The sequence below is a fragment of the Callorhinus ursinus genome, unplaced genomic scaffold, assembly GCF_003265705.2.
Source record: "Callorhinus ursinus isolate GAN/ISIS: 27379988/994484 unplaced genomic scaffold, GSC_fseal_2.0 scaffold44, whole genome shotgun sequence".
Lineage (NCBI taxonomy): Eukaryota > Metazoa > Chordata > Mammalia > Carnivora > Otariidae > Callorhinus > Callorhinus ursinus.
In genome coordinates this window covers 2,325,685-2,336,909 of record NW_027397106.1, presented here as the reverse complement: position 1 = coordinate 2,336,909, position 11,225 = coordinate 2,325,685, and the positions used below count along the sequence as shown (strand labels likewise).

Below are 11,225 nucleotides of genomic sequence, written 5' to 3'. Positions count from 1 at the left end.
CAAGGTTGAGCTACTCTTCTTCTCCAGCCCCAAACTTTTCTTCCCCAGGACTCCTGGGACTCCAGGATCCCCCCCAGATCCTCTCCGAAGGTGGAAACTTGGGCTGCAGGTTGAGGATGATTACAGAGATTCACACCCGACTTCACTCACTCATCTCCCAAAACCCCCAAATTCCAACCTGCCAGGACCTCCTCTACCAGAGGGGAGGGGGGCATAACAACGCCATTTCCTGCCCCTAAACTACACTTCAAGGGCCGACTCCACCTGCTGCCTTGGTCCATCCAGGTTACTCACCCCCCTTCTGGGGGGTCGTGGGCGGCCTTGGTAGGAAGCTGCTGGGGGTGCTGGGGGTGCTGGGGAGGCCCGGGAACCGAGTCGCGGATTCCCGCCCGCGGTCCACCTGTGGCCCAACCTTGAGCGCGGGGACTTGGTGGCGGGGGCGGGGCCTCCCCGGTCCCCACCCCCTCCCTCGGCGCGATATAACTTCAGTCGCGGACCTGGCACCCTTCCTGGCCCGATCCTGAGTCCTGGCCTCTCGTCTTACTCTCCAAACAGCATGAGCTTCACCACCCACTCCACTTTCTCTTCCAACTATCGGTCCCTGGGCTCCGCGCAGTCGCCCAGCCACCGGGTCCGGCCGGTCAGCAGCGCGGCTAGTGTCTATGCAGGCGCCGGGGGCTCAGGCTCCCGGATCTCCGTATCCCGCTCCACCAGCTTCCGGGGCGGCTGGGGGTCCGGGGGCCTGGCCGCGGGGATGGCCGGGGGTCTGGCCAGCATAGGGGGCATCCAGGGCGAGAAGGAGACCATGCAAGACCTGAATGACCGCCTGGCCTCCTACCTGGAGAGGGTGAGGAGCCTGGAGGCTGATAATCAGAAACTGGAGATGAGAATCCGGGAACACCTGGAGAAGAAGGGACCCCAGGTCAGAGACTGGGGGCATTACTTCAAGACCATCGAGGAGCTGAAGTCTCAGGTAAGGGGGCCACCCTGACCCCCAGCCTTGTTTGACCCTCCTGTTACCCACTCCCCGCTTCCTCCTCCCCCTCCCCCAATGATAGGAATTTTAATAGGGTGGGGTTCCCTGACTCCTTCCCGCTTTCTATCTCTGTCCCGCCCCCTAGTCCACAGGGAGGGGGTTGGCACGGTCTGGATTTTCATGCATGCCCCTGGCCACAGGGGCCCCAAGGGCGGTGACTGGGCATGGGAGGGCCCTTTCCCAGGAAATGGCAGGAAGGGGAGGGGGGAGGTCTTGCAGAGGAAGTAGACGGCATGGAAGGTGTGACAAGGCCCCATAAAGAGAACCTGGACCCTCTGGCTTCTGGCCAAAACAGGACAATTGGAGGGTTAAGCGGATGCGGCTAAGGCTGAGTCATCTAAGAGTAAACAGGAGGCCTACCTGTGGGAGGGGCCAATGGGGGGGACGGGGAGGGGGGGAGGTGAGCAGGTGCACTAGGGAAAAAAAAAATGTCAGGAGAGGGTCAGGGAGAGGACTGACTCACTTCAGGGCAGGTGGGCCAGCAGAGGCCCCAAAGAAGGGGCGGTGGGAGACCAGTGGGAACTCGGGAGTTTGGGAGTCCAGGAAAGGAGGGAACAGTGGAAGGGGGCACAGGTGGAAGGGGGTAGGCGTGCAAGGAGAACCTCTTTGGGACCAGGAAGGTTTCACTCCTACGACACCTTCCCACACTCACCACACTCCATCACTGATTTCCCGTTCATGGAGCCACCTGTCTACAATCCCCCAGATCTTTGCAAGTTCTGTGGACAATGCCCGCATCGTCCTGCAGATTGACAATGCCCGTCTTGCTGCTGATGACTTCAGAGTCAAGTAAGCCTGGGGGTGCTAGGGAGCTGAGGGTGGAGCCAAGCACCATCTGTTCCTGGCTGGGTCGGTCAGGTGGGGGCTCACAGTGGGATCTTCGGCTCTCATCAGAGCTGGGTGGATAAGAGTTAGGCTCCCTCAACTTATAAACTGATATAACCCAGTTTAAGAATATTGTCTCCCAAGTACCGAGAACGGTGCTCAGAGGATTACCACCTGATACTGACTCCAGGTGCTGGTTTGCCGTGGCCGTGGGGGCGCTCTTAGGTGGCATGGGCTGAGAAGGTTCCAGATCAGAGATGAGGCCCCTCTGATCGCCTCCACTCCCACAGGTATGAAACGGAGCTGGCCATGCGCCAGTCTGTGGAGAGTGACATCCATGGGCTCCGCAAGGTCATTGATGACACCAATGTCACTCGGCTGCAGCTGGAGACAGAGATTGAGGCTCTCAAGGAGGAGCTGCTCTTCATGAAGAAGAACCATGAGGAGGCAAGCAGGGGCCACTGGCCAGGCCAGGAACGAGGAGGCCAAACAAGTCTGGGCTGGGGGAATAGACGGGAAGCCCACCTGGAAGTAGCTTGCAGGGACGTTTAGAACTACCAGCCTGGGCTCTTCTTAGCCAGACTGCTGCCACACTCAGTGGGTCACCTGGTTTACAGCGTGATGGGGTCGAGAGGACATGGGTGAGAAAGTGAGGAGAGGACAAAAGAGAAAAGCAGCTAGCACCACGCGTGAGGGCTGATGGAGGAGCGAGAGCAGGTGGGGCTGGAGGGCGGAGAGACGGAGGGGCAGGGCAAAGTGAGGAGAGAGAAAGCACCTGTGGGTGACGGATTTGGGCAGGGAGTGGGGGGCGTTTTGTTCATCAGGAGTAGAAAACCCAGAACTGGCATTGCCCGGAGTATAAAACCGAGAGTCTTCTCCGTGGCTTTCTCCAGCTGATCCCCAGGCCTCCCGCGAGAGCCGGGTGCAGAGGAGGGGCTTTGTCGGAGCTCTGAGCCTGAGCCTCCCCTCACTCTGCTCCTCTCTCCCTTAGGAAGTAAAGGGTCTACAAAACCAAATTGCCAACTCTGGGTTGACCGTGGAGTTGGATGCCCCCAAATCTCAGGACCTCAGCAAGATCATGGCAGACATCCGGGCCCAGTATGACGAGCTGGCTCAGAAGAACCGAGAGGAGCTGGACAAGTACTGGTCCCAGCAGGTGCATGAGGGGAAGGGATGGGGGCCAGGCTAGGCACAGAAGCCTGAGGGGGTGGGGGGGAGGCCGACAGAGAAGGAGGGACCTGAGGACTATACCCGCCCTGCAGATTGAGGAGAGCACCACAGTGGTCACCACACAGACCGCAGAGATAGGAGAGGCTGAGATGACCCTCACGGAGCTGAGACGTACGGCCCAGTCCTTAGAGATCAACCTGGACTCGATGAGAAACCTGGTAAGAGCCCTCACTTCACCTGCTCCAACTACTCTTGGCCCTGAACTCTGTCAGCTTCAGACCCAATCCTGTCTCAGCCCAGATCCTACCCCTTCCATCCTAAGCCACCTGCTCAGAAAGAGTGGCTTCTCTTTGCATTTCCCGGTGCACCTACCCACAACCCTAGTACCTGGCACACCCTAAGTTCTCCGAGAAGTTTCCAAGAGTGAAGGGGTGAGCCGTCATGGGATTTGGACTGCTCTGCTGAAACTTGCAGAGGCTCTCCCTCCACTCCATCTTGAGGCTCACCCGACCCCCCCCCCCCCCCCCCCCCACCCCACCCCTGTCCCCCCACAGAAGGCCAGCTTGGAGAACAGCCTGAGGGAGGTCGAGACCCGCTACGCAATGCAGATGGAGCAGCTCAACGGGGTCCTGCTGCACCTGGAGTCAGAGCTGTCCCAGACCCGGGCCGAGGGGCAGCGCCAGGCCCAGGAGTACGAGGCCCTGCTCAATGTCAAGGTCAAGCTGGAGGCTGAGATCGCCACCTACCGTCGCCTGCTGGAAGACGGGGAGGACTTCAGGTAAGTGGGGCCCTCCTTCCACCCTCACAAGCCGGGGTGGAGATACACTTCTCCCCAAAGCCTCTTTGGTAAGCCCCACCATGTGCCGTTCATCGGGGTCCGCCATCGGGATGGTGCTCTGTGAGGGTTCCTGCATCTCCCAAGGGAGTAACAATGGCAGAGGCTCCCCATCTAGAGAAGAGAAGAGAAGAGACTAAATCTTGCCCCAGCCATACTTAGAGCACACACGGAGTTTGGCTCTGGGTTTCCCTTTTATGGAGGAAGTGGTCACAAGAATGTGGAGATAAAGGCAGACACCAGGAGGGGGGTTCTTCTTCCCTTTCCTTGACTCCCTGCTGCTCTGCACAACTGTTTATAACTGGGGCTTGGTCTTCTGTTAACAGTCTCAGTGAAGCCCTGGACAGCAGCAGCGCCATGCAGACCATCCAGAAGACCATCACCCGCAGGACTGTGGACGGCAAGGTGGTGTCTGAGACCAACGACACCAAAGTTCTGAGGCGTTGAGGCAGCAGAAGCAGGGTACCCTTTGGGGGGCAGGAGGCCAATAAAAAGTTCAGAGGTCACTTCGTGTCTTCTTTGGCTGTTTCCATACTGTGTATAGATGCTCTGACCCAGGAGTCCTCCCTCTGATCAGGTAGAAATCAGTGCTGACCCCTGGGGTTTCATATAGGGGGGGTGAAGGTCGGCCAGAGGGAAGGTCTGCATTCTCTTCTGAGAACTCACCTTCTCAGAAAGAGGAGGGAACGGTTGATGAGAATTTGTCTTTTCAAATTAAAAAAGGGATAAGAGTAACATGCACAAATTCCAAAAGGAAAGAAGGAAAAAATTAAATATTTCCCACCCACTCCAGAGGTAACCTCTATAAAATAATTTCTTAAACTGGACATACATGAACACATTTCATTTTACTTTATATCTGTAGGGACACACTATTCTGCAGCTCGAGTTCTCAAACCCTTCTTTCTTTATCTCACAGCGTGCCCTGGACACCTTTTTCAATCACTATGCCTACACCTACCTCGCTTTTTTCACCCAGTTGAATGAATGTGGAATCTCTTCTACCTCCATTTGGAATCCATATGTGTATTCCATTTTCCAGAAGGAAACTGTTAGTCCACTAGGGAGGGGAAAAGCACAGAATTGCAGTGATTATGCACTCTGTCTCCTCTCCTGTTTTGCTAACAATTTCAATAATTTTTTTTCCTACCCATCGACCAGCCAAATGTCCATATCACATAAATTTTCTCTTAATCTGTAACAAAGAGTAATTACCACACTCCAAATGCTTCCAAGAATCAGAAGCTTGATCTGTGTCATGTCCAGTCGTGGTCAACAAACCAATTTGAGAAACGAGGTCTTTCTTTTTTTTTTTTTAGATTTTATTTATTTATTTGAGAGAGAGAATGAGATAGAGAGAGAGCACGAGAGGGAAGAGGGTCAGAGGGAGAAGCAGACTCCCTGCTGAGCAGGGAGCCTGATGCGGGACTCGATCCCGGGACTCCAGGATCATGACCTGAGCCGAAGGCAGTCGCTTAACCAACTGAGCCACCCAGGCGCCCAGAAACGAGGTCTTTCTTGACCCTTGCCTTAGTAATTCGTCCTCCATCTAGTTTGAGTGACATCATACAAAATATGACATCATTTTACCTAAAACTTATTGCATCTCTATAGGAATGCCGTTGGGATCATTTTCAGAAGGATCCCCAGACTGGTTTTCTGCAACAAAAAACTTCTGTTTGGTAGTGGAGGGCTATTATATTTAATCTATACATCGTACATTCTTATTAACAGCTGCCGATACGACGGTGTGTAGAGTACAAATTTACCTAACCCAGGTCTTTTCGTGATGAACATCTTGTCTCCGGTAGTTTGGTTTTTGCAAAAAAAGATTGTGATTAATGTTAACTCATATGCTATTAATATCTGTAACTAATATGCACTAATACGTGAGCAGATCTATAGGACAAATTCCTGGAAATGGTGTGCTGTGCTACCATATTAACAAATATTTAAGAAGTACTTACTTTATGCCAGGCCCTATGCTAGGGCGCTGAATATCTATGTGGCAGACAAAGTGAGTATTGCCCCTACCTCGTCGAGCTCACAGCCTAATGGTCAAAAGTCTGTGCATTTTTGGGGCACCTGACTGGCTCAGTCCATGGAGCATGCGCTTCTTGATTTCAGGGCCATGAGTTCGAGCCCCACGTCAGATGTAGAGATTACCTAAAAAAATAAAATCTAAGGGGAAAAAAAGTGTGTATTTTTATCCATTCCTTCAAAAAAAAAAAATACTTACTGAATACCTGCTATGTACCAGCCACTCTTCCAGGCAAGAGAGATACATCAATGAACAAAAAAGACAAAATCGCTATCCTCACGGAGCTTATATTCTGGTGACGGGAGACAGATAAATGAACATAACATAGCGTGCTAGCAGGTGACAAGTGTCCTGGGCCTGGGTAGAGCCCTCAAGGAAAGTCATAGAGGGGAGAAGTCAGGAAAGTGAAAAGGTGATGCATGAAGATCCCAGGATAATGAATCTTCAATCAAAATGAAAAACAGTTTTTGCCTAAAATACAGCGTGTTTACTCTGCAATCTCTACAACAATGGGGTCCTTGGTGGAGAAGAGCTAAAGACAGCACTACTTGAGGCGCTCTGTCTGTGGGAGGCCCCGAGGACCGTGCCGGGACAGGCAGCCCTTGAAGCTGGTGGGGAGCCCCCTGGAAGGACAGGCCGGAGGTCTTCAGCACCACAGGGCCCAGCAGGCTGCGAAGGAAACAGAGCCAGGGCAGCTTCCTGAGCCAGTTACACAAGAAGTGACCTGGAGCTTCTGTGAGCAGGGACCCTGGCTGTCTCTGGGTTCCTGGGTGCTATTACTCAGAGGAAAACTTCCTAGCTGAAAGCAAGGCGCCCCAGTGAGGGGCTTCTCACCCTTCTGAAGCCTACCTTCCCTGAACAACCACAACAGTCATCTGTCCCATCTCTCGTTCCCATTGTCTCTACTTTTTCCACACCCTCCTACCCCGTCTATGTAGGTAGGAGTCTATGGGAGACAAAGCTTTGGGACCAAGTTTTGAGTTTTACTTCCTGAGATCTGTTTTGTTTTGTTTTTAACTTTTTTTTTTTTTAAGATTTTCTTTATTTATTTGATAGAGAAGAGATAGCGAGAGAGCATGAGCAGGGGCAGGGGAGAGGGAGAAGCAAGGAGCCCGATGCGGGGCTCCATCCCAGGACCCTGAGACCATGACCAGAACCAAAGGCAAATGCTTAACCAACTGAGCCACCCAGGCACTCCCTGAGATCTGTTTTAGGAAAGCAATCAGAGTGGTTTTCTTGCCCGTGCACCCCACTATTTTCCAAATGTGTAAGTGTAATACTGAATGTGCTCTCTCAGACCACACAGAAGCCCCAGAGCCAATGAGGGCCCCACCCCCACCTCTGCAAAGACCTGCACGGCCCCGGCTGGCCCTCACTGTAATTTAGTCAGGAGGAATCCAGCCTTCCTAAGGCCCCTAAAACAGAGAGACTGGTGGCCAGACAGCCCGATGTGGGACTGCAAGCAGCCGTTATGGGGTGCGGACCTGCCTGAGGGTGAAACAGAAAGCCTCTGGCAGAACCTAAGCAGCGCTTGTGGCTGAATCAAGCCAAGCCAACCGGAGTAACCCAAGACCATGCACCTGATATGACTATCCCTCCCATTGGACAATGTCTCACAGTTCCCAGGGCACTAATGCATTTGATCCTCATTACAATCCTGTGAGCTATGCAGGGCAGAGGGTATTACTGGCTCTAGCTCAGAAAAGAAGGCACTGAGGTTCCCAGAGATCATGTGACTTGTCTAAGACCACAGAGCTAGAATCTTAAAGCAAAAACCACATCGCCCAATTCCCAGTCCCAAGCTCTTTCTTCCGTGTATTAGAACTTAACCCAGGGGTTTTCAGCCCTGGCTGCGATTCCAATCACCAGCGGTATTTTACCAACAATACCAGGTCCCATTTGCAAAGATTCTGATTCAGTTGTTCTGGGGTGAGGACCCAGGCCCTCTGGCAAGTGTTAACATTTGATTTGGTGATTCCAGTAGGCAGGCAAAGGGGAGACTCAGATCCCAGCTGTACCCAGAGTCAGCACCATGGCTTTCCCTCCTGATACAGGGCATGCATGTGTCTATTTTAAATTGCACACTGGAAAAGCTCAAGGCCTCTCAGGCAAAACTCCTCATCTCCCACTTGGGAAAATGACCTCATGAGGGTCAGCCCATTTTGGCCCCTGAGTGCCAAAGGGGAAAATTAGCAATTCCAAGGTGATAATATGGAGTCATCTGTTTCACCTCATCCACCCCCTGTCAAGGTGCAATCCAGCCCAGATACTAAATTAATAAATGCTACTGGAAGGTGCAGAACTACATGTATCACATACTGACATTTGGGGTTTTTTTAAAGACAAAAACAACAGATAGATAGATGATAGATAGATAAATTATATATTCATATGTATATATCCTTGTATATGCAAAGCTCTCTGGAAGAATACACAAGACATTTAAATTAATGATTGACTTTGAGAGAAATTAGCGTAAGGAGAAACAAAGGTGGGAGGGAGATTAACTTTCCATTGTGTATCCTTTGTACCTTTTGAATCAGATATTACTAATACAAATACCAAAAAAGTTTTCTTTGTTAACTTTGATCATGGTACAGGAATGTACAGCTTTCCACAGAAGGAAATTTTACATCCATCTTTGTTTCTGACTCACTCCATTCATTCAATCAGTCATTCAGTAAATATTTACTGAGTCCCTAGTATATGCCAAAAACTGTTCTAGGAGCTGAGGATACAGTGGTGAACAAAACAGACAAATAATCTTTGGTCTTGCAGAGCTTATATTCTAGCAAATGGACACAGACAACAAATGATAAATGTAATAAGTAAATTATATTGTATATTAGGTAAGTATTATGGGAAAAAATAGAGCAAGATATGTGGAATCAGGAGTTAGAAGGTGGGGCGCCTGGGTAGCTCCGTCGGTTGAGCATCTGCCTTTGGCTCAGGTCATGATCCCAAGGTCCTGGGATCAAGTCCGATCACCAAGCTCCCCGCTCAGCGGGGAGTCTGCTTCTCCCTCTCCCTCTGCCTGCCGCTCCCCCTGCTTGTGCTCTCTCTCTCTCTCAAATTAATAAAATATTTTTTAAAAAGAAATGTTCTCAGCTTATTTTAAAAATAAATAAATAAACGAACAAACAAAAGGAGTTAGAAGGTGTTATCAGTTTCTTATTATTGGTTTAACAAATAATTATAAATTTAGTGGCTTAAAACAATACACACTTATTATCTTACAGTTTGGGAGGTCAGAAGTCCTAAAATCAAGGTGTCAGCAGGACTGCGTGCCTTCCAGAAGCTCTACAGGGAACTGATTTCCTTGCCTTTTCCAGCTTCTAGAGACCACCTGCCTCCCTTGGCTTGTGGCCCTATCTGCTATCTGCAAAGCCAGCTGTGCATCTTCAACTCTCTTTCTCTGACTTCGACCACAAGTCTGATCTCTTTTTCCATGAGTTTGGCTTTGGGTTTTGGTTTATAAATGAGATCATACAGTATTTGTCTTTCTCTGTCTGACTTATCTCAATTAGCATAACGCTTTTAAGCTCCATCCACATTGTCACAAATGGTACGATTTCCTCAATTTTATGGCTGAATTATATTCCATTGCATATACATGCCACAACTTCTTTAGCCATTTATCCATGATGGACCCAGGTTATTTCCATGTCTTGGCCACTGTAAAGAATGCTGCCATGAACATGGGGGGTACAGATAGATTTTCGAGTTAGTGTTTTCATTTCCTTTGGCTATATTCCCAAAAGCAGAATTGCTGGATCCTATGGTAGTTTTGTTTTTAATTTTTTGAGGATCCTCCATACTATTTTCCATCATGGCTGTGCCTGGCTGGGTCTGAAGGCAGTGAGGTCTCAGTAACTACATGTAATGGCAAAACCGTAATTTAATTTACCACTTGGGGCTACCTGGAAGGACTGGCCTCTTGAAGGTAAATCTTGGGCAGACTACACACCTGTTAAGATAGACCATTACAGTGGGAAAAAGGAAATCAAGGGTTCTCTGGGGTGGTCTGACCGTTTTGGCTACACTGGTGAGCTTAGAGAAGGGAAAGGAAAGCTCCAAGTTTTAAATTCTTGGCTCAACTCTGGAAAACAGTATGGAAAAGAACTCCTGAAAAAGCTGGAAATAGAGCTACCTTATGACCCAGCAATTGCACTACTGGGTATTTACCCCAAAGATACAAAGGTAGTGATCCGAGGGGGCACATGCACCCCAATGTCTATAGCAGAAATGTCCACAATAGCCAAACTATAGAAAGAGCTCAGATGTCCATCAACAGATGAATGGATAAAGATGTGGTGTATATATACAATGGAATATTATGCAGCCATCAAAAAATTGAAATCCTGCCATTTGCAATGACGTGGATGGAACTAGAGGGTATTATGCTAAGCTAAATAAGTCAAACAGAGAAAGACAAGTACCATATGATCTCACTGATATATGGAATTTGAGAAACAAGGCAGAGGATCATAGGGGAAGGGAGGAAAAAATGAAACAAGATGAAACCAGAGAGGGAGACAAACCATAAGAGACTCTTAATCTCAGGAAACAAACTGAGGGTTGCTCGAGTGGAGGGAGGTGGGGGGGATGGGGTGGCTGGGTGATGGACATTGGGGAGGGTATGTACTGTGGTGAGCGCTGTGTATTGTGTAAGACTGATGAATCACAGACCTGTACCCCTGAAACAAGTAATACATCATATGATAATAAAAAAAAAAAAAAATCTTGGCTCAAGAGGACCAGGCTGCTTCTAGGACTTCCTAAATGAATCTCTCAACTCCTGTAGCCCCAGGGCTGATGGAGCCGAAGCCTGACACTGCAGCATAAGTTGGAATCACAACCAGGTCTTATATGAAAGCCAAGGCATTGAGGAGGAATCCTGAGAATGGGAAAAGGAAGTTTGGGATATACTTGAGGATGCTGAATGCCCAGACCATGCTAAACCTCACTGACTGGCAGAGGCAGCCCCTCCTTCTTTGTCTTCTTTGTCTAATGAGACTGGTTTTGTCTTGCTTGGAGACTCTGTAAGGGCTTCACCTGAGATAGTTAACATGTAATAAATGACTCAGTACAAAATCTGACCCTAGAGAAGACCCACAAGCCAAAAACAATTGTAAAGATTTTGCCAGTTTATATAGACACAAACTTGGGGAAATTGTATGGAGGTGGATTCTAAGGGTGCTGAACCAGAAAGGGAGACACAGTTTTAGATTGGGCTGAATTTATTTATATGGGTTTATTTATGTGGATTTAGAGAATCCAAACTCAGTGTGCTGGCTCCAGCAGCCGGGAATGATTTT

At 49.6% G+C, this 11,225-nt stretch overlaps 1 protein-coding gene across 1 annotated transcript; it reads left to right on the top strand.

Moving 5' to 3' along the window:
- Window positions 1–490: 490 nt before the first annotated feature.
- Window positions 491–4,368, top strand: KRT18 (keratin 18). Its single transcript, XM_025883099.2, has 7 exons — window positions 491–973; window positions 1,743–1,825; window positions 2,152–2,308; window positions 2,853–3,017; window positions 3,124–3,249; window positions 3,586–3,809; window positions 4,193–4,368. The coding sequence occupies exons 1-7, from the start codon at window positions 557–559 to the stop codon at window positions 4,311–4,313; spliced, it is 1,293 nt and encodes a 430-aa protein (XP_025738884.1). The 5' UTR covers window positions 491–556; the 3' UTR covers window positions 4,314–4,368.
- The last annotated feature ends 6,857 nt before the right edge of the window (window positions 4,369–11,225 follow it).